The sequence below is a fragment of the Patella vulgata genome, chromosome 7 (assembly GCF_932274485.2).
Source record: "Patella vulgata chromosome 7, xgPatVulg1.2, whole genome shotgun sequence".
In the NCBI taxonomy this organism is placed as follows: Eukaryota; Metazoa; Mollusca; class Gastropoda; family Patellidae; genus Patella; species Patella vulgata.
Window position 1 is genome coordinate 61,749,075 of NC_065885.2, and position 24,591 is coordinate 61,773,665.

Here is a 24,591-nt window from a genome sequence, read left to right on the forward strand (position 1 = left end):
TCGACACAAACTAGGTCATTCCGGCACTAACATATGGTTCAATTTTATTTCAATAATTCGCTTGCGCGTAGACGTCTTTAGCAGTCGGAGTAAACCGGAGGACCCAGAGAAAATCCACGAGGTTGGACAGACGACCCTACTCCTTGTCACGTACAACCGGGGATTCGAAACCACGCCACTAGACTCAATAACAGACCTTATGATTTTACGCGCACGCGTTAAACCACTAGACCGCAGGACCCGGGATGGAAGATACCGAGGAGGAATTGGTGTGGCTAGCACCGGAAGCGAAATCCGGATACCCAACGTCAAACTCACTGAATCACCGAATTGGACCGACATAAATATTGCCAAAGTGAGGTCCCCTTTAAGTTAAATACCCACCATTTTCATATTTATATTTATCGATAACATATTACTTCAAGTCGAGAGTTACTGTTAGTTTTTACATCTGTTTAGAATAAATATTAATTATTTTCAACAATGTACATAAAAGAGGAAAATTACTAAAATATATATATATTTTTTAAATTGTGTCTTGGCAATCGGGACTTTTGTTTGCTTATATAAGACATGTGGATATCTGCTAATTTCATTGACTGCTGTTTCAACCCAGATTACCACAGCATCAGAAGATATCCATCTCTAGCTCTAATCTATCCGTCAATATGTTTGTCGCTGGACTGTTGTTGTTAAGCATCCTCGCTAACCTCGGTGAATCTTCGACCCTTAACCATCCTCCTCTACGTGTTGGTGCCTTCAATGTCAGAGCTTTTGGTAGAGCGAAGATGGAGAATGAAGACATCGTTAAACATTTAGTTAAGGTTAGTGTTGGTTTTTGTTTCGGTTGGATTTTTTTTTTTTTTTTTTTTTTAAAATGAAATGAAATGGGGTTTAACGTCCTAATGTTCTGCTCCTATACAGGGCTACTGAAAACGGGCATACGCCATACAGTGTGCTATGAGGGAAACTTTGCCAGGACACCGACACTGTGGCCTACTCGAATAATCAGACAGCCATTTGATTCTAAGACGACCATGGTCACATTGATCAGTAGTGAATATTCGCTAGGCCGCGACACTGATAAGGATGATATCGATGCGACTTAGTGAGCCAAAAATATTAACTTTTTTCCTGCGACAAATTCAATTCTAAAACATTTTCTTTAATGTATTAGAAAAATTAATAAAAATGATTTCCTATTTTAGTGTAAATAGGTATTAAAATGAGTAAAAGGCGCCATTCCGCTCGAATCAGTAACGTCTTATGTAAACAATGCACGCGCCATTGAGCCAATGATATGAGATCATGTGTTGAAGGCAGTCATCTTTTACTGAGAAATTAGAATACTTTCGTAATGCTTTGTGAAACAGATAGGACCATGGTGTTTAGGGGTTTCCAGAGTCTAGCCACACTGGTTAGACTGTACATGACTGTGTGTGTGTGAGAGAGAGAGAGAGAGAGAGAGAGAGAGGGGGGAGAGAGAGGTTTAACGTCCACTCGACACAAACTAGGTCATTTCGGAACTAACACACGGTTCAATTTTATTTAGACTGTACAGGCCTGGGGGTGAAGAGGGTGACTTTTATGTATGCCTTTGTTTAAACCTATGTAACCCGCCTCCATATAACACTGTATACTTGAAACTATTGTATTGTTCCTGATAAAACATACGATTTGGCTACTGTAAATACGTACATAACGTGAAGTCCGGGTGAAGTCCTAAAAGAGTGGAGAATTTCAATAATATCCAGGCCCGAAAGAAACCTAGACGACCAGAGGCCAAAACAAAAGATATGTAGCAGGGTAGTGCTACAGCTGTCCTACTTAATTCGAACAAAAAGTTTAGTACGTATCTTTATACATATATGTAGCAGGGTAGTGCTACAGCTGTCCTACTTAATTCGAACAAAAGTTTAGTACGTATCTTTATACAGATATGTAGCAGGGTAGTGCTACAGCTGTCCTACTTAATTCGAACAAAAAGTTTAGTACGTATCTTTATACATATGTAAAAAATATTCCTTCCTCACATTTTTGAATACTGGACCCTATACTTGAATTTTGAGGGCATACAATCTAGGGGTTGACCACGTGACCACGGGCATCACCAAACCCAACTACTCTCTACTCTTACATCGAATTCCAACTGCAAAGTGTTTTTTTACGTACACGCCAATATTTACACAGGACAATGACTTTTCGTCCCATCCGAACGACTATGGGCCTTCCGTCTTACACCACTGGCAAGGGGGAACTACGTGGCTTCCCACCGTAGACAAAGATGCGTACTCAGACGGCGTTAAATTCGAGCTGATGATCGGATTAGTGGAGGTTGGGAGGAGGTTGGGAGGGGGTTGGGATGGTCTAATGGTCTAAAGTGTCGCGCTCCGATTTCTAGCTGGTCGGTCACCTCTGGCTTGCGGCTGTGGTTTCGCTGCCTGGAGTGAGCGTATGTGGCTTGGAGATAGGTGCACCTTCTCAACCTCGTGGGTTTACTCTTGGTACTCCGGTTTCTTCCCAGAGGAAATACCGCTGCGCGTGCGCTAAGAAAATAAAAATGAGAATTGTCCGCGATATCACCCTCGAAGAAAGCGGAGGTTAAACTGCGGAATAAAAGTGATTGGAAACTAATTATCTTTTTTTATAGATTGTTACTCGATATGACGTCATGTTACTACAGGAAATCCGGGATGCAACTGGAACAGCCATCGGGCAGCTGTTAGCGTTGGTGCAGGAGTAAGTAGACATTATACAAATCAAACAATAGAAAATTCTACCGTATTCCTCTAGTACAAGTCTTTATTTAAATGGATATGGAACACCAAACAGCTCTTTATTCAGTGTTCTTAAATTATTTGTTTAATTAAAAAACACTAAATAAAGAGCTGCTTGGTCTTCCATAAATGGGTGTAGGGCCAAAGGCGTTTATCTGAGCTGATCCTCAAGATATGCCCGTGTTGGTGAGTGGTTGAAGTCGTGCGCTTTAGGTCATAAGGTCAAGTGGCATGGTTTCGATTTCCCACCTGTATGTGACAAGGAGTTGGGTCGCCTGCCCAACCTCGTGGGGTTTACCGCGTCACCTATAGTTTCCTCAGTGCAAACGAATTATTGAATAAAATTGAACCATATGTTAGTCAGACATTACCTACTTTCTGTCGAGAGGACGTTAAACCCCACTTTTCTCTCTCGATTACTGCAATTCACAGCCATTTTTTTTTTAAAAAAACACTGGCACAACGCCATGAAGCTATTAATAATAGTTTTTATCGAAAAGTATAACATTAATATTGGATCCTCTTCTTGAAAGTTCTCGGGATTCACAGTGGCTCAGCGAGTAACGTGCTAGCTCACTAACAAGAACAATCCTGTAAGGCGCATGTATAAAGTGACCGCACACGTAAAAGTGTCCCTTGACAGTTTGGATTTCAAAAACGTCTCTGTTTGGGCAAATAATACTCACACACACCCACACACACACGCGCCCCCCCCCCCCCCTCTCCCTCCGGCATCGCACACGATGAAATCCAAATGACCCAAATAAAATGTCTACGATACATTACACCCCACCCCTTCCCTTATCACAGAGACGCTATAAGTGATATCCGGTGTTATGTATAGGATAAAGCACGTGACTGAGATTATGCTGGGGAAAGAAAGACTGAAGCAAATAACCCGAGTAAAAGAAAAACCGAGGCCGGCAGAGCGAGGTTTCTCTGTCGAGGGTTTTTTCTGAGAGAGAGTGAGAGAGAGAGAGAGAGAGAGAGAGAGAGAGAGAGAGAGATAAATGGGGTTTAACGTCCACTCGACACAAACTAGGTCTTTTCGGGACTAACATATGGTTTAATTTCATTTCAATAATTCGCTTGCGCATAGGGGTCTTTAACGGTGGGAGGAAACCGGAGGACCCGGAGAAAACCCACGAGGTTGGACAGGCGACCCAACTCCTTGTCACGTACAACCGGGGATTCGAAACCACGCCAGTCGACTCAATGACAGACTTTATGAAGGTTTTTTTCTGAAGTCTTTCTTCCCCAGCATAACCGAAGTCGAGGACTTTATCTTGCTTATAAACCGTCTATGTTTACATGTACGTAAAATGAGGATATCCCAAAATTCCAGTAAGAAAAAAACCTTATATCATGTTTTCTTATAGGGAAAAAAACCTACCCTGGAAGAATAACCTGTTACAGGTTTAAAGAAAAACTTTCAGAAGAATAACCATAAATTCCCCTGTATCAAAGCCGCCCCGACATTCAGACCGCAAATTATTCCAGACATAGAATATACCCCAGACATAGAATATACCCAAAAAATGAAAGAGATTTACCGTTATAGGTTTATAAGGAAAGAGTAAATATATTTTACTGTCTTATATATATATATATATATATATATATATATATATATATATATATATATATATATATATATATATATATATATATAACGATTCTTTTAATCCCTTTTTAAATTATTGCACCATGTATACATAACATGTTATTGTCTGCGATATCAGCTCGGTGGAAGCGGACGTAAAATACAATTAACTCGCACACATATATGTATTATTTTGATATGTTTGTCTGTTTTAATTACCACCAGAATAAACCCTAACTATGAGCATGTAATAAGTGAGAGACTGGGAAGATCCCTTAGGTATAAAGAACAATATGCATACTTCTACAGGTAAATATCATCTCTACCCTCTCTTTTCTCTCCTCTCCTCTGTCCCTCCCTGTTTTCTCCTCTCATCTCTTCTCCTTCCCTTTGCTCTGCTCTCCTATCCTGTCCCCTCCCCTCTCGTCTCCTTTCGTCTCCTCCCCCCCCCCCCCGCTCCTCTCTCCCATCCCCCCTCCTCCTCCTCCTCCCCCCCTCCTCGCCTCCTCCCTTATCTCCTCTCTCCCCTCCCTCTCCCCTCTTCCTCCGCCTCCACCTCCCCTCTCGTCTCCTTCCTTATCTCTTCTCTCCCCTCCCTCTCCCCTCTTCCTCCGCCTCCTCCTCCACCTCCCCTCTCGTCTCCTCCCCTCCCCTCCTCTCCGCTCGTCTCTCCCATCCCCTCCTCCTCCTCCTCCCCCCTCCTCGCCTCCTCCCTTATCTCTTCTCTCCCCTCCCTCTCCCCTCTTCCTCCGCCTCCTCCTCCACCTCCCCTCTCGTCTCCTTTCGTCTCCTCCCCCTCCCCTCCTCTCCTCTCCGCTCGTCTCTCCCATCCCCTCCTCCTCCTCCTCCCCCCCCCCTCGCCTCCTCCCTTATCTCTTCTCTCCCCTCCCTCTCCCCTCTTCCTCCGCCTCCTCCTCCTCCCCCCCCTCGCCTCCTCCCTTATCTCTTCTCTCCCCTCCCTCTCCCCTCTTCCTCCGCCTCCTCCTCCCCCTCTCCTCTCCCCTCCCCTCTCTGTTTTCTCCTCTCCCCTCTTCTCATGCCCTTTGCTCAGCTTTCCCCTCTCCTCCCCTCCCCTCCCGCCCCTCCTCTCCTCTCCTCTCCTCTCTCCCATCCCCTCTCCCCCTCTCCTCTCCTTCCAAACCATTAGTCAAGAGGGTGGAGGCGACGAAATTCATTTCTGGAGGTCCCGTGTTTGACCCGGGCGTTGGCCTAGAAAATTCATCGGTATTTTCTGGAGTGTGTTCCCCCTGTCAGTGTTGCCGGACGGAGTGCCTGTCAGTGTTGCCGGACGGAGTGCCTGTCAGTGTTGCCGGACGGAGTGCCTGTCAGTGTTGCCGGACGGAGTGCCTGTCAGTGTTGCCGGACGGAGTGCCTGTCAGTGTTGCCGGACGGAGTGCCTGTCAGTGTTGCCGGACGGAGTGCCTGTCAGTGTTGCCGGACGGAGTGCCTGGCAGTGTTGCCGGACGGAGTGCCTGTCAGTGTTGCCGGACGGAGTGCCTGGCAAAAGAAAACGTATAGTTGTCTGGGTAGGACGAACACCCGAGGTCGCGTGTTCACTTTAAAGTGCTCGTAAAGGAACCCGTGGTCGTTGGAATTCCATGAGTAGGTCGTACTGGGGCAGTCCGGGACAAATTTCCCTCATAGCACACTGCATGGTGTATGCCCGTCTTCATTAGCCCAGTAGCTCCAGAAAAGTATAGTTATGTGGATAGGACGAAAACCCGAGCTCCCGTGTACACTTTAACGTGCTTGTAAAGGAACCCGTGGCCATTGGAATTCCATGAGTACTGGGGCAGTCCGCACACTGCCTGACGTATACCCGTCTTCATTAGCACAGTAGACCCAGAAACGTGAGACGTTTAACTCCATTTCATTTTATTTCAGAACTGATCGTGTGGTGATAGAAGACACGTTCCAGTACAATGATGATGCTTATGATGTGTTTGAGAGAGAACCGTTCTGTGTTTTAGTGGAAGCACTCACTCCAGGAAACGAAAGTAGGTTCATTTCAAATACAACAAGGAACATCTTCTAAATAAAAACTCTAACTAGTAGCATAGAAATCGGGTGTTACGAAAAACAGAGGCCCGTGTACATGTTGGCGTGCACGTAAAAGAACTCATGTCAGGTGGAATGTGAAATAAGAGCAGACAGTATCACCGCTGTTCGGGCAAATTCCCCTAATATAAGCCGCCTTCATTAGCCCGATCGGTGTAGAAACGTGAGACGTTAAACACCATATTCATCTCATTTCACCTGATTGCTTTAACATGCCTCCTTGCACAACGTCGCTCTAAGAGCAAGAACAGTTTCTAGTTTAAGAGAGAGAGAGGGAGAGAGAGAGAGAGAGAGATAGAGAGAGGAGGGAGAGAGAGAGGGGGCAGCTTGGGGGTTACGTACGAATCAAGGTTTTCAAGGTATATACATGTATAACTATTTTAATTCAGATTTTGCTGCTTGTGGAATTCATATTAAACCGACGGATGTGGTTCAAGAGTTGAATGAGTTACCTCAAGTTTATGGTAATGTTACAAAGGAATTCAATACTGAGGTAAGCACACGAAGGAATTCGCCACTGTGCTAAGGAAACGAAGAAATTCGGCATTGAAGTAAGCAAACGAAGAAATTCGGCATTTGGGTAAGCAAACGAGGTAATTCAACACTGAGGTGAGCAAACGAAGAAATTTGGCACTGAGCTAAGGAAACGAAGGAATTCGGCATTGAAGTAAGGAAACGAAGGAATTCGGCATTGAGGTAAGGAAACGGGGGAATTCGACATTCGAAGTAATTCTGTACTGAGCTAAGGAAACGAGGAAATTCGGCACTGAGCTAAGGAAATGAAGGAACTCGGCGTTAAGGTAAGGAAACTAAGGAATTCGGTACTGAGGTATGGAAACGAAGGAATTCGGCACTGAGCTAAGGAAACTAAGCAATTCGGTACTGAGGTATGGAAACGAAGGAATTCGGCACTGAGGTAAGGAAACGAAGGAATTCAGCATTAAAGTAAGGGAACGAAGGAATTCGGCATTGAGATTAGGAAACGAAAGAATTCGGCAGTGAGGTAAAGATGCATTGTGTAAGATTTAGATGAAAAGCTGACCGTTCAAAATTAGATGATGTAAAATGAATACTTTGACAAGATTGTTTTATGATCGTAGCAACGGTATTTGTTAATCAAGACTAAGCCTCGATTCATCATTTTTAAATTAAATGATTAAATGGCCATCGTGTTTCAATTCGTTTAAATCTAGAGAGTTGGTCTAAAGAGTTGAGTATAGGTTTAATTGTCTTGTGAATAAATGTCTAAAGAATAGTTTATTTAATATTTAAAGCCAAAATATAATTATGTTATTTGATCATATTTATACAGAACATTGTGTTTGTGTAATTATGTTTCACAGAATGTTGTGTTTTTTTGGGGGGTATAATTAATTGTGGTATCTAATATACGCACAATGTAAATCTGATTAAAACCCAGATCCTATTTCGTTTCTTTTTTTATAGTTCAAAATTTAGTTTTCTACACTAGGGCGGGCCAGTGAGGGATTAGACAATGATAGGTCTGTCACGGCGAGTTTTTTTGGCGTGCGGTCCACGGAGGAACTGTTGGTAACCCACTAGAAACATCAGCGCTGATTGGTTAATCGAATTCTGACGTTATAGGGTCAAAAACCGCTCGTATGACCTATGACGCGACCTTCAACTACAAACGGTCAGATTTTCATGCAGTGTAGGCCATGGAAAGTATAAAAACCAAAATGAAGTATAGATCTCTATTTTAATTAGATTGGCAGAATGTGCTAGCTTTTTTTTATGTAATTATGTCATATTCTATATTATTGCGTTATTTGATATTCACAGAACGTTATGTTTTTGGGTGATTTTAATGCGGAATGTTCCTATCTGGATGAAACCGAACTGGCAGAAAGTCCCATATACAATGACCCTAAGTACACCTGGGTAATCTCATCTGAAGTAGACACAACAACCAGTTGTGGAACAAATTGTGCATATGATAGGTAAGCGGACACCATTTTAAAATATATCCCAAGTAACTTTTTCAATGTGTTTCACAGCGGTAATGTGGGCGCCTTTTTTTTTTCAACTCTATGTAAGATGGCTGACCTTTAAGGTGACGTGCAGTATATGTCTAGGTGTGACGTCACATTATAGGACGTCGATAACACGTGCATTGTTTACGTAATAACACCAACCAATCAGAGTATTATAGCAATCTGTTTCACAGAAGTATTGCGAAAGCCTCTTTATAAGTCTGTAGAAGGTGACTGGCCTTTTAAGTTCAAGTCAATTATAGGTCTACACGTGACGTCATATAGAGTTTTGCAGCCTCGAATGGACCAGGCTGATCAGCAGTGAATATTCGCTAGGCGCTACAATCACGGAGAGTGATGACACCGGGGCGAGTTAATTAGCTCGCAGTATTAACTTTATTTCCTTCTACAAATTAAATTCTAAAACATTTTTTTAAAATTATTAAGATAAAAATGAAATGTGTTAGAAGTATATCTGTATAAAAATGTAACCCATTTCGTGTAAATGGTATGCAAAAGTATACAATGAGTAAAAAGCACCAATTCTGCCCCAACCAGTTTGTGTTACTACGCCTTATGTAAACAACGCGAGTGCTTTCGATGTGCTACGGTGTGACGTCACACGTAGACCTATAATACACGTGAAGTTAAGAGAAGGCTTTCGCATTACCTATGTAGTGCCTTCGTGTAGCCATTTACACTAAATAGGTAATACCCTTATTCCTTTTCTTGTTGCTTTAAAAAAAAAACTAAATTAAATTATTTGAAGTTGCTAAGAGCTCAAATTTGTACTTAATTAATGAAATGAGATCATCCGCAATTAAAATGTTTTATTTTAAGATTTCACGAGGACTTCTATTTGTCAGCGATGACGTCATGTCTGGTTTCTAGTTCGTTAATTACATGTGCATTCTGCACGTACAGAGATCCATCTACTTCATTCGTCGAGAATCGACCTCTGCGCTACAAGGCCGCCATATCCAAACATTAAAACATAGATATGACGTCACCCTTTGATGTTTTTAACCAGTATATAGGAGAATGTACGCTTTTCTTAAACAATCGTTTATTATTTATAAAACTGTCCATTATTTTTAATAAATAATGGGCAGTTTTATAAATAATAGACGATTGTTTAAGAAAATACCAATAATAGACACGTATCTGAAAAATGAACATGCATTTTGAGATAATTTATTCTCTGAACAAATTAAATTACAGAACATGAAATTACTTTAAAACCTCATAGTTACCGAAATGTCACATGGCCGAATGTTGATTTCACGTGTTTGTCTACCTAAATAATTCCACTTGTGTCACTTATCTGTTTAATAGTACGTTTGGCACTAGATCGATAATACGTTTTTATACGCCACATTTTCACACCTTCTTTGTGGACACTCTACAGGTCGTAACTTGAAATATAGGTAATTATCCCAAAGATCTCGGTTCCTTTCGATATTGGTTTGTATGGGATCGTAACTTCATGGATTATGGCCCCTGGCTGTACACACTAGAGGTCACAATTATTAGCCCATTTTGATGAAATGAAGATGTGTGTTTATAACCCAAAGATTTCGATTCCTTGCGATATTTGCGCTTATCGGAACGTAACTTCCTGGATTATGGCCCCCCTGATTGAACATAAAAAAACGTCTTTTGAGCCTGTGGAACCTATACAGGTCACAATTTTTATCCCTTTATAAAAAAACGTTCAAATATATCATCGTTACACCATAATGACAGTTATTTTGAATTTCGGTAATTGGTTTGTGCCTTTGATCCTGTGTCCTATCACTTATATCAGAGTATATATTAAATTTTAAATCAAAATTTGGACGGCTAGTACCCTCCATATTAACCACAGTACTAAGAATGTTATCAATATCTAAATTAAATATCGTGAGTATACTTTCCATCACAACTTTGACGGCTATTATTCCCCCATATCAAGAACATCTCCATTTTACGGCTATTATCTTCCATAACGAGTATTTTAACAATGTAATCAGTATCCAAATGCTTATCACATATATTCTCATTATTTATATTTGTTTTCGACTGTGTTATAAACATGTCTCCATGTCGAATATTTTTGTGTATGCTTGCATTGTATGACTGAAGTGTTTTCTCACATGCATTCATGAGCAAGTGCATGTTGTTTTAAGAATATATCCATTATTTTATGGCTTGTTGTTTTAGAAAACTATCCATTATTTGTATCTCTATGGTGCTATGTTTTAAGTTTGATAATAGCCTCAGACTGTACATTATGTAAATATAAAGAAAAAACCTCGGAGCTAACGCCCCTCAGTTGTTCTTTCTATTTACATAATGGACAGTCTTCGGCCATTATCCATCACTTAATATACTGTTTTGTAATGCGTTTGTAATCCGTTTCACATCTGTCATACACACTAAGACTAGATAAACTTTTGCAGTTTCATTAAATGGAAGCAGAATAAAAAATACTCCAAAAAATTCTCGAAGTACACTTATTATTTCGACAAAAATCGTCGATTTAGGACTTAAAATGCCGGTCAATTAGCTCGGTGTCTTATCTCAGACGGAGCTATTTTGGTTTGGTGCATGCATGCTTGTTTGGTTTTGTTACGGGTGGATAAGAAGGCACACTTAAAATTCCTGATTTTATTTTGGATAGGGGGTGGGGGGGGGGCAGGGGCCTGATGAACCATGACTTTGCATGAGGAACAAGATCCAGTCCGTGGGAGGGAGAGGTGGTCCCTCCCAGTACCGCCGAGAAATATTGGGCTGTTTGGAACATGATGCTAGTGTAGATTTGTAGCATATCTGACCCACGGTACATGTTTGAAACTGGTTATGATTATAATGTTGAAAACCGCACTGAAACCGCGTGATTTGTTGCCATTTGACAGGGGATGCAAAAACTCAAGGGAGGGGGGGGGGGCGCAAAAACTCAAAACCATGACGCAAAGCTCGTTATTGTGTCTATATTGTGTATGATTCTAAATGTATTATGGTAAAATGATTTTTTCGTAATTCACTTACAGAATTGTGATAACGGGAGATCTTCTGACTGAAGCTTTGATTGACAAATCTGGTATTGCCTACAAGTTTGACCGGGAGTATGATTTGGAGACTGATGAGGTATGATCAACTTTCAAAATTACTTCCTAAAACTGCAGTTACCTTTCTTAACCGCTCCTTTGATAAGCGGGACTACGAGACTGGGTGGTCGAGTGGTTTAACGCGTGAGATTCAGGTCAGAAGGTCATGTGACGTGGTTTCCAACCTGGCAAGGTGTCTGGTCGCCTGTTCAGCCTTGTAGGTTTTTTCCCGTTTCCTTCTACTTCTAAAGACCAATAAGTGCAAACGAATTATTAAAATCTAATTGAACCATATGTTAGTCCCGAAATGACCTAGATTGTGTTAAGGGGACCTTCCATACTTCTGTACTAGGTCGCGGTGTTTGGAGAAAGGTCAGTATTTTATTTTATTTTCTCCCTTTGTTCGCCTTTTGTTTCGTCATTTTCACGCCGGTCGGCTCTCTATGGAATTTCATTTGTCAAGGGTTCTTTTACGTACATGGCGCCACGGTGGCTCAGTGAGAAAGACGTTGGCTCGCTAACCTGGAGGTCCCGCGTTCAATCACTGCCTTGGGCGAGACAGTTCATAGTCGTTGGGATGGATCGAAAAACCGAGGTCCCGTGTACACATTGGCGTGCACGTAAAAGATCCCTTGGTAGTTAGAAATCGATATTTGAGCAGGCCGTTCGGGCAAAATTTCGCTCTTAGCAAACTGAATGGCTTATGTCCGTCCGTGACAAGAAGTAGGGTCGCCTGTCCAACCTCGTGGGTTTTCTCCGGGTCCTCCGGTTTCCTCCCACTGCTAAAGACCCCTACGCGCAAGCGAATTATTGAAATAAAATTAAACCATATGTTAGTCCCGAAATGACCTAGTTTGTGTCGAGTGGACGTTAAACCCCATCTCTCTCTCTCTCTCTCTCTCTCTCTCTCTCTCTCTCTTACGTCCGTCTTCATTAGGCCAGTCGGAGCAGAACAGTAGGTCGTTAAACCCCATTTCATTTTTTACTTACACGTAAACATGTACACACAACTTCGGCTTTTTCGTTCCATCCCAACGACTAGACGATGGACCTGACCAGGGCCTCCACCATGCACCACTGACAAGGAGAAACCACACTGGAAAATCCCCGTGGACAAAAATCTCGGCCAACACCGGGATTGAATCGACCTCCAGTTTTGTGATCCAACGCCTTACTCATTGAGTCACCACGGTTTCTAAAAGTATTGTTCAATTATTTCCTACACCATGCCGTTTTAAAATATCTTTTTTTTTTCAGGCTTATAAGGTTAGTGACCATTACCCAGTAGAAGTGTGTTTACTGTTACCATGGTAACCAGATATTTGAATAAGACTGATCACCAAGGGTCAAGATATTCGATGAATGAATAAAATGTTTTCACAACCGTCATTTTTTCTGTTTTCTTTGGAAGTCCAAACCACCTCCCAGTATATCTGCTTGTTGGGTAGGGGGTGGGGGTAAGCCGACAAGTGTATCGCGCTGTATCCGTAAAGATACATTATGGGAGATTAGATAAAGAGCTGGCAGTTCTCACTATAATAGTTCAAAACAAGATAATGTAAAGGGTATTTACTGAAAAAATTTTATAGTTCAAAATTTCGTTTTACTTGTATATATTTACTACACTATGGTCTGAAAGAGTTGATATATAGCCTGCGTTCTGGATGATCTGCGAGATTGGCCAATGAAACGGTCTGTTACGGTGAGATTTTGGGTTACCCACTAGAAACATCACGCTGATATGTTAATCAAATGTCTGACGTAATAGGCCAAAAGCCGCTCGCATGACCTCTGACGCGACCTTCCACTACAACCGGTCAGATCTTCATGTAGTATAGACCATCGAAAGTATAAAAAAACGAAACGAAGTATAAAGTATAAAAAAACGGAGCTATGAAACGAAATAAAATGGGTTTAACCTACTACTTGTCGGCACTATCCGAGCTAATATAGACGGGAATACGCTACGCACGGTTATGTTAGAGAAATTTTGTCAGCGTCACTAAGTCCAAGTACCAATCCCGCCCCCCCCCTCCCTCAGCAATCCATCAAAACATTAAGTCGACGCAGAATATGTAATTAACCTCAGGATTGGTGAAAACGACTTAATTAATCTAGATAAAAAACATCAGAAAGTACCAGCTGAATCGGGAAAGGCTTCAAAACAAACAAGGAACTATCAGACACAATGATCATGACGAAGCCAATTAGGATACTACAACACGACGTGTATGGACTTCAGTCGTCTCAAATAATAGATCTATAAATAATAAATATCAAACAATATACATCTATAAATATCAAACCAACCTACAACCAAAGAATAATGTCATTAAAATTGATAATTACCTCTTGAGCAGAGAAGATGAACCGAATAAAATCATCCTCAAAACTGGGGATGCAAAAATCATACTCACCATCAAAAGCCAGATTTACCTTTGCTTCAGATACGAGAAGGTTGGTCACTCCAGAAAAGAAAGCCCCTTCGAGGCCCGAGACAAAAGAACTCAAGACCCCCCATTAGTTTCAACAAAAATCAAACCAGTGACCCAAGTACCAGTCGTAAGCGGGCTATACTATATACCGGAAAACACCATAAAACAACCGGGAAACATCGGTGTTTTCCGATAGTTTTCCGGTAGTTTCCGGTATATAGGATTGCTGGTCGTAAGCAAGCAGTCATTATAAGCCAGTAACAAAAAGTACACTGCAGTAGAAACAGTCTCCAAGAGTCACTTCCTTTCAGAGGCGCCTATAACGTGGATAATCTGTTTTGAATCGTTCTGACTTACCTCTCACCATTGACGTGACCAGGGAAGCTATAACTCTTATGGACTAGTAATTATTTCCCTTTCTTTCTCAGACAAGGACAGCTGTCTAGTCGTACGGATGGGACGAAAAACAGAGGTTCCGTGTACACATTGGCGTGCACGTAAAAGATCCCTTGGCAGTTGGAATTCGTTATAAGAGTAGGCCGTAGTGCCGCTGCCCAGGCAAAATATTCCTCGTCGCACACTGTATGGCGTATGCCCGTCTTCACTAGCCCAGTTTAGGAGCAGAACAGTAGGACGTTAAACCCGATTTCATTTTCATTTTTTTCTGTGCGAGTAATTTATAGACAATTTTACGCTTAATTTTTTCTCCCCTTTTCCTGCAATTTTGAGTTGGTGTTTTGGTCTAGAATTGGAAAAAGGGGTCAAATTTGCGATTTCATAGCAGTTTTGGGTAATACTGATATGACAGCAGAGGGATAGGAGGTGTAAAGTGTCTTTCTACAGAGCAATTATTGTGTCGGAAGTGAGATTTTGACCCCAGTCAACATCAAATCCTCGTAGCAAAAAATCTAAACGTTCAACCTCTACAAAATTATGATGAGGAGATTGCCAAATGGTCCAAAGGGTACATTATGTGATGTTACAGCCATTTAACATTGAAGTCAATGGGCAAATAATTGCTAGTCTGAGTTAATGTCCTTATGGTCACAGTAAAATTTCAACCTACCCGCTGTAGCGAATACTTATTTATCTCTTCCGGGAAACATCGTGCATTCAGCCCGCATACACAGGGCTTGGTTTGTGAATAATATGCCATCTAATGAAAACTATTTAACTGTTTATAATACTATAGTGTCGATTACAATACTCGTTTAGATGGATATATAAAGATCGCGAAATCTGATAAATCTAATAATTTTACACGTTATTGTTAGTCCCACAGATAAATATATTTTGCAGTATGATGTTAATGAAAAATAATGTACGAGGTAATATTTTTGAATTATTAATAACAGGCCTACCATGGACCTTATAAATTCGACATAATTTAGAAGGCATCAAAACGCGTTTATTCCTGCCAGTGCCGGTGCTCCAATACAGCCAGCCTTCTCTAATGGTTTTGCAACCGAAATCCCACTCGATGCCGACCTGAACCAATCCATCAGATTGTGACAGTTGCGATCACCGGATACCAGAAATTTCACTTCCTGAAAAAGTAGGTTCAGTTTTTATTAGCACACATATTGAGGCTGTGCACCACCCTACCTAATATAACGAAGGGAGGTGGGACTGGACGTACATCTATTTAAAAAATTATAAAAGATTCGATCTCTTTTAACGGGCTAAATGTTCATTAACCCTTGTGCGGATACAAGGGGTATTTCGTGACCCCACGACCATACCATTAGCATTTATTGGGAACAGGTTCATAATTGTCTAGAGAGAATTTTATACATTGTCAGCAACTTAAAGTCGAATATAATGTTGCAAATAGAACGGAAGTGAGGCTGTGGCAACATTCACTATTTGACAATTTGACAAGAAACTAAAAGTATTACATTATTGAAACAAGGGGTATTCGTTGACCCCCATCCCCTTTTAACATGGACATGACAAAAGTTATTTACAGATTTTAGTGGTTTCAAAGCCTGCGCGTTTGGTCACAAGGTCTGTCATGGAGTCAAGTGGTGTGGTTTATAAGTGACAAGGGGTAGGGTTGCTTGTCCAAGCTTAACTTAAAACATCCCTGTTTTAAAACCCTGGGCCCTGTTTCACGAAATTTTAACTAAAGATAAAATCCAAATTTTAGTCGATACTTCAATTTTGATTGGCTAAGCACTAAAATCAATCTAATATTATCCAATCAAATTACTAAAATTTGGATTTTATCTTTGTTAAAATTTCGTGAAACAGGACCCAGGTCTGTAAATAATTCGTGAAAAAAACCCAAAAGCGTCTTAATAATAGATAGTTATAGTTATTGTTTCAATGGCGTTTTCGTTGTTAAGCATCCTTTCAAGATGAAAAATCAATTAGTTCATGAAAGGCTCGCGCATGTATTTTCTTCCTTGAGACAGCTTGACGAAATAAATCTCTACTTACAGAAATATTTTTGTTGCCACAAAAACAGGTAAGTTGGAAGGTTGGGTGACCTAATAGTTTAAAGCGGGCGTTTTAGAGAGAGAGAGAGAGAGAGATAGAGAGAGAGAGGGTGAGAGATGGGGTTTAACACATTTCGCTTGCGCGTAGGGGTCTTTAGCAGGGGGAGGAAACCGGAGGACCCGGAGAAAACCGGGGAATCGAAACCTCGCTAGTTGACTCAATGACAGACCGTATGATACAGCGCGCCGGGAGTACAACGTCTGTCATTGTGCCCAGGGGTGGTTTCGATTCCCACGTATACATGACAAGGGGTAGGGTCGCCTGTCCAATCTCGTGAGTTTTCTTTTTCCTTCTCTCCCAGGTAAGTTACAGGCGTATTATTAGAGACTTTTGGCAAGCGTAAATGCGTATCGCGTATCCGTATCCGTGACGTCATCAGTGTATATTTATGGTACGTGATACGGCACACGGATACGGCAGCACGTATCGAACACCTTCGTCTTTTTACCCCCTTCTTTGCTATTTTAGACGCCGAAATGTTGTGCCATAGCGTTTTTATGAATCTATGTGTATCCTAGAACATTAAGGTGTATATTTGATGTGATTTTAACCATGATACAGACTGGAATTTAATCATCATTTTTGGTTAGTTTTTCCCGGAAATTTCATATTTTTCCTGTCTGTCTGTCTACCTGCTGGTTGATCTAGTGCTAAATTTAGGGAGGTGGGACCTTGCAAATCTGTAAATGATGTGATTCTGTGGAAAATGGGGATAAACTTTCTGAAAGGATACATTAGTGAAACCAAAAATCACAATGGAGCTATGACTGCGACCTGACTTCTGTGAAAGCGTGAGGGTGTTACCATGAGGGTTACTGCATCTGGTCGAAGCTCTGAAGAGATCGGTGTAATGACGTCGTGCAAGCGCCAAAGCAGCGCAAAGCGAACCATATATCTTTGGGGTAGCAACCATGTGTAGAAGCGATAAAGGATCTCAAAAATTTCCCCTCATGTGCCTTAATTAGGTTCTCAATACGCGCCATTTCGGTTCTACCTTCACAATCCGTTGCCGCCGAGCCTGTGACACTCGTCATACGTCCAGTCAATGCAGTGTTCCGGCGTTTGCAATAGGTTTACACTGCTGTTACAGCCCACACCCACACATGGTAAAGCGAATTAATTACATAAAATTGTACCATATGTTAGTCTCGAAATGACCTAGTTTGTGCCGAGTGAACGTAAATCTCCATCGCCTTTCCAACCTGGTGGGGGTTTGCCGGGTCACCCGGTTTCCTCCCACTACTAAAGATCCCTACGCGCAGGAGAATTATTGAAATAAAATTGAACCACTGAACCAGATGTTAGTCCAGAAATAACCTAGTGTGTGTCGAGTGGACGCTAAACCCTCCCTCTCTCTCTCTTAAACCTAGTGTGTGTCGAGTGGACGCTAAACCCTCCCTCTCTCTCTCTTAAACATAAACTATTTTTTCAGATTACATCAGATGGTAAACATGCGATTACTCTACGGATTCACCATCGTCTTGCTGTTGCTCGTTTTAAATTGGTCATCAGGTATGGTTACATTACTGACCTTTTTGTCCCGTACGAACGACTAGACACTGTTCCGTCTTGACCAGGGCTTAGTCCTGCTGTCCTGGCAAGGGAAACCATGCCTGCAAATCAGGAGAATCTACCTTTATAGTTTGTGATGCGACCTGGACATCTCTTCAGCAGGATATGTCAGAGAGAGAGAGAGAGAGAGAGAAATGGGGTTTAACGTCCACTCGACACAAACTAGGTCATTTCGGGACTAACATATGGTTTAATTTTATTTCAATAATTCGCTTGCGCGTGGGGGTCTTTAGCAGTGGGAGGAAACCGGAGAAAACCCACGAGGTTGGAAGGATATGTCTGAGAAAAGTGGTGGAGAATACAAGTAGTTGGCCGAAATTTTTTAAAATCTCTGTAAAAGATGATTGCCTTCAACACGTGACGTCACATCACGCGAAGTCAATCATTGGCTCAATGGTGCGTCCATTGTTTACATAAGACGTTACTAGTTCGGACAGAATGGTGTCTTTTACTCATTTCAATACCCATTTACACTAAATAGGAAATAATTTTCACCTACAAATAATTTAAACGTCTTTATTTATTTTTCTAATACAAAACAAAAATATTTTAGAATTTAATTTGTCGGAGGAAAAAAGTTAATATTTAAGGCTCATTAAGTCGCATCGATGTCATCCTTATCAGTGATTATAGCGGCCTAGGGAATAGTCACTGCTGACCAGTGTGTCAATGCCCTAGACATCTGAAATCGTATGATATTTTTCTGAATACGGACCCATATATATATATTATATAGCCCGGAATGAAGTTAAGAAAATAATATTTAAGTGAAATCTGTCTGGCTCTCTGTCATGTCGTTTCTTGTTAAGCGACGTTTACGCGATACAACAAATCCATACAACCGTCAACTGTTTACCCGATACAACCATATTGGACGACTGTTTACCTTATACAACGTGTCTATTCATTGTATGGCAACATTTGTTCCTTCTTAGGAATTGAATAAAATGGCAGTAAAGCGACACTTCTCATCCCCGTCATCGTGTAGTTTTGATGTCGCGGGTTCCACAAAGTCCTGGGTTGCCAAGTCAGGTATGACTTCATACACCATATGACGTTGTCTAATATAACTCAATTTGATTGGCTATTGCATCAATCCGTCGGGTGAAAATAGAGCTGGTCCTATCCATACAACAAGCTGTCTATCCGACCATTTGTCTGATGAGTTGATCAGGTGCGACCGTTGCATCCGACGGTTGTATGGATTGGTTGTATCGTGTAAACGCCGCTTTACGAAGTTAGGGCACACAATATTGAAATAAGACCTGACCGTGCTTTCGTCTCTGATTAGATTCGAGATACTGTTTTGACTTTTGCTGATTAGAACATTTTTAAATGTAATGATTTGTATACGACCACGCGTAGTTTGGGCGTATGTAGTAGTCACCTGTGTCCGTTTATCTGTTGGGTCTTTTTCAAATTTGTTATGAATATTCAGCTGTCCGCGATTTTCAGTTCCAAGGTTATGCCGCCTTTTTCGAAAACCTTGAGTACGCGATAGACGCTATATAGTTTTTATTAACAGATTTTATTCAAATTTGGTGCGACTCATTGGGTTCATAAAAGTAAGAACCCTATCGATATTCAGCGTTCCACAATCTTGGGTTATTTCCCTTCTCTGAAAACCTTGTGAATTCAATATCTGTTACAATTATAACCGATCTTTTTCGAATTGGGTGTGAAGCATGGAGGTCAAGAGAGAACAAAACATATTCAGCCTTTCACAACTAGTCATCCAAGAGATATCACCCCTTTGAGAAAACCTTATGAACATGATAGAGTTTACAGGCTAAGTGAATTAGTTTTAAATCTGGTGTGATGAGAGGATGAAACCTGTGAAGACTATAGAGGTCAGATTTCTCGGGCTACGTCATTATCATGACATAGCTGCTGTGTGGGTGTATGTCCACGCTTTATGTGGCTATTTTTGTGTTTCCATGTAACCAAAGTTGATTTTGTCCTTGGTATACAACCACACATGGCGTTGGTGACTCAGTCTGTTTTAATCGTTCATTCATTTTTAGGTTTAGAAATGCTAATAACATCCTCGGGGTTTCACAGATTTATGGACGTCAACCGCCAAAAATCTGTAATCTTTCAGTTTAAGTCTCCAAGGGTGGCGATTGTTGGATTTTTCAACGCGGAACGGATACTTTATACGGTGGGTATTAGAGCCAACGATTATAGGATGAGATATCGACAGGACCACTGTGCGGGTATCAAGAAATTTTGTGGGGATTACCAGTCATTCAACACTTCGTTAACAGGTGATCATTACAGCACGTTCTGGTATCGATGGGATGTTGGCCAACTGGAGTTTGGACGAGGATCGGAATTGGGATCTAAGCAGATTGGAATACTTGACGATATTCAGAACTCGAGTATAAAATATATTGGACTTTCATCAAATTACAAAAGGTTATATGTGCTTTTACCTGATCGGGCAGGTAAGTAGGAATCTTTTTTTTTTGGAGGGGGGGGGGCACGGTGGCTAAGTGGGTAAGACGATGGCTCGCTATCCTGGAGGTCGGGTGTTCGATCCCTGTATTTGCCGAGAAAGTTCATCCAGATTTTTCGACGTGGTTCCCCCTTGTCAGTGATGCAGGACAGTTGTCTAGTCGTTCGGATAGGACGAAAAACCGAGGTCCCGTGTACACATTGCCATGCACGTAAAAGATCCCTTGACAGTTAGAATTCGATATAAGAGTAGGCCGTAGTGTCGCTGTCCGGGCCAAATTTCCCTCATAGCACACAGTATTGCGTATGCCCGTCTTCATTAGCCCAGTTCGGAGCAGAACAGTAGGACGTTAAACCCCATTTCATTTCATTTCATTACAAATCTTTTTCAACCAATATGTGATGCATAACCAGATAAGTACTTGGCAGTCATATTACGCACGATACTGGATCTTGACCGATCTGGAAAATATCATTCCATGTTTATGCCCACAATTCTAACCCTAACCCTTCGGAATAGTTTTAGCCACAATCCACCGTTGTTACAGCTTCAATTTGTACGTTTGACATGTAAATTTTAAACCTAACCCTAACCCTAGAAAGCTATTTTCCAGATCGGTCAAGATCTAGTATTGTGCTCATATTTCATATATTTCAAATGTCTACTTCCGAAAGCAGGCAAAACCCTCTTTAGAGTTATGGTCCTTTATTTTACGTAAAATGTATAACAATGTGACGTTATCCTTAAAAGGCAGAGTGTCACCGAGTGACTTATGCAGCACTTCTTATGTATTGATCTAATGGCAAACAGTTGTAAGAAAATTGAGACAATTATACGTACAGTAGTTAAATGGTCGGAAAGGAATTTACTGATTCGTCGATATTTATAGTTTTCTTCCGATTAAAATAGTGTGATAGATTAATTAGTTTGAATATGTTTTTAGTCCAAATATGTCATCAAATCACACAGTTTGTACGTGGGAGGGCATCTTTAACAAACAGTTGTTTATTTCAGATTTTGGTAGTAGGCCTGGATATAGAATAAACGCGTCAGTATCTGTGTTATATAATTCACGAAGTATATTGGACTGTGCTATGAAATGTCTAGATATGCCCACGTGCTCTGCGTTCAACTACCAACCATACAATGGCCACAACTGTGAGATCCTGATATTGAAGTCAAAGTTTACCAACGGTGATCAACTGACCACGTTTGATTTTATAAGCGATCCCATTTGGACGTGTTACATGATGATGCTATCGTACTGAACATGCGATTCAAATTACATTTCCTGTTATTGAAATGAAATGAAATGGGGTTTAACGTCCTACTGTTCTGCTCCTAATCTGGGCTAATGAAGACGGGCATACAAACCTTATGATACAGCGCGCTAACCAGGGTAAGACGCGTGGGAGGGGGCGAGTGTACGAAACGGTTTAACGCGTGCGTGTAAGGTCATCAGATGTGTATTTTGTTTTTGATTCCCCGCTTTAACCACTAGTTAGTCGTTAAATGACCCCGTTTGTGTGTGTGTGTGTGTGTGTGTCTCTCTCTCTCTCTCTCTCTCTCTCTCTCTCTGTGAACATGTCGCTCAAATTACATTTCCTTTTGTTTTTTACTGCACTTAGTGTACATAGACATGCCAGCGAAGTTATGAATGTTTGAAGTTTTGACAAGATAGTCTTGACTGTCAAGTATCGATAATAAACAGCGTCTCAATTATCAATTTTTATCTTTAATTATTAAATGGCGATTTTGTTTTAATCCATTTATTATCATGGCCTTCCGGTGTTCTGGGGGATCACGGTGGCTAAGTGGGTAAGGCGCTGGCTCGCTAGCCTGGAGGTCGGGTGTTCGATCCCTGCATTGGCCGAGAAAGTTCATCCAGATTTTCCGGCGTGGTTCCCCCTTGTCAGTGATGCAGGACGGAGGGCCTGACAAGGACAGCTGTCTAGTCATTCGGATGAGACGAAAAACCGAGGTCCCGTGTACACATTGGCGTGCACGTAAAAGATCCCTTGACAGTTGGAATTCGATATAAGAGTAGGCCGTAGTGCCGCTGTCCGGGCAAAATTTCCCTCATAGCACACTGTATGGTGTATGCCCGTCTTCATTAGCCCATTTCCCGCTAACGATTCGGCAATCAACTCCCCCCCCCCCCCCAAACTTTCCAAATAAGACCTTACATTACTAAACAATAACCCAAGACTGGGCACTCAGCTATTTTTACAGCATGTTCCCGAAGCAACGACTGCGAGTTTTACAACATCTGGCCGTTGCTAGATTACTTGACAATCCCCGAACTTATAGGTACATTATCTACAGACAAGTGAACAGTAGCATCCAATCATAGGTTGTGACATAGCGACCTCCACGGAAACCGTGACAATGAATGAACCTTGAACTTTGCAACTCGATTATCACATGTAGACATTTTAGCTTAAAAGCGAGAGACTTGGTATTCGAGAAGATCGAAGACTTTCATAGGCTCACAAGCTGGACTTGTACCCAATCGAAATTAGTGTCGAAATATGCAGGATATTACGTGAAGGCCTTGATAAGACGTACGTATAGTCAAAGTGGGATCAAGCCTTCTATTGGAGATGTTTTTACAGGAACTCTCTCAAAATATTGGTTATGTATAAATTTCGCACTTAAACTACATTCATAGAAATAAACAAGGCGAATTCTGGTAGTTTATTTATTTCGTGTGGTGTCCCACAGGGATCTGTTTTGAGACCCATTCTTTTCACCATGTACACACGATCACTAGGCAAGGTTATTCGCGAGAAGCATGTTGATTACCACGCCTATGCAGATGACACTCAACTTATTGATAGTTTCCATACCGATCTCCAATACCAAAAGTCTGTATGTCTGAACATGGAATCTTGTATTGATGCAGTCAAAACTTGGATGTCCTCAAACATGCTTAAGTTAAACGATTCAAAAACTGAAGCCTTGTTAGTAGCTCCAACGCAAAGACTAAAAAAGAGCCACGCAGATGTTCTTAACATCGGCCAGTCCACCATATATTTTTCTGATACTGTGAAGAATCTTGGTGTCTTCCTGGATTCTGGACTAACTATGGAGAAACACATTAGTTATTTATGCTCAATCTGCAATTTTCACTTGAGAAACATAGGTGCAATTCGTCATGTTCTGACAAATGAATCCGCAGCAATTTTAATCAGATCTTTGGTAATGTCACGATTAGATTACTGCAACAGCTTACTAACTGGTGTGTCATTGGAGCAGTTATCCAAATTACAAAAATTACAGAACAGAGCAGCCAGAATTGTGACCAGAACTAAATCGCGAGAACACATTACTCCAGTATTGAAATCGTTGCATTGGCTACAACTTCGTGAAAGGATTGATTATAAAATTCTGTCGCTCACCTACCAATCAGTCCACAAAACCTCTCCAGATTACATTCAAGATCTCACAGTACAATATGTGCCGAACAGAATGCTAAGATCTTCAAAGCAATCACGTTTATATAAACCTGACATCAATTTAAAAACATTTGGTGCGCGATCGTTTGGTTATACATCAGCTGCTTTGTGGAATGAACTACCCGAAGATATCATAAGTTCCTCATCACTAGATATATTCAAATCAAGAATAAAAACATACTTATTTAGACGCTATATATAACTCGTAGTGAGATAACTTTTTAATGCGCTTCGAGCATACTGAGGTGTGGTGTTACAGCGCTATATAAATATTATTATTATTATTATTATTATTATAGAAACGAAATAATAAATAATATAAAAACTGGCTCTTATTATAGCGATCATAATCAGGGGAGATAACTTAGTCATTAGTCCCATTTTAACTCTCTACGCTTACTGTCCCCCAATATGTATTCGTTCCGACGGGCAAGAAGAGGCAAGTCTTTACGAATTGGACAAACTCCTGGAATTTATCAAGTTGGCACTCCTGGAATTTATCAAATTGGAGAAACTACTGGAATTTATCAAACTGGACGTACTTCTGAAATTTATCAAATGTTCCATGCTCAATTAACAAACCTGTTAGAATTTGGAAATTCGTGTAAATATTATTGTTTTGAATCTATCACAAATTGCATATAT

The 24,591-nt window shown here is 41.1% G+C and overlaps 1 protein-coding gene across 1 annotated transcript; it reads left to right on the forward strand.

Annotated features, from left to right (window-relative positions):
- Window positions 1-734: 734 nt before the first annotated feature.
- On the forward strand, window positions 735-12,835 carry LOC126827641 (deoxyribonuclease-1-like; the record flags this gene model as incomplete). Its single annotated transcript, XM_056102336.1, has 7 exons — window positions 735-824; window positions 2,651-2,727; window positions 6,265-6,377; window positions 6,828-6,931; window positions 8,242-8,399; window positions 11,465-11,561; window positions 12,779-12,835. Coding segments are annotated over 7 exons (696 nt in total), but the record flags the coding sequence as incomplete, so codon positions are not given.
- Window positions 12,836-24,591: the final 11,756 nt, after the last annotated feature.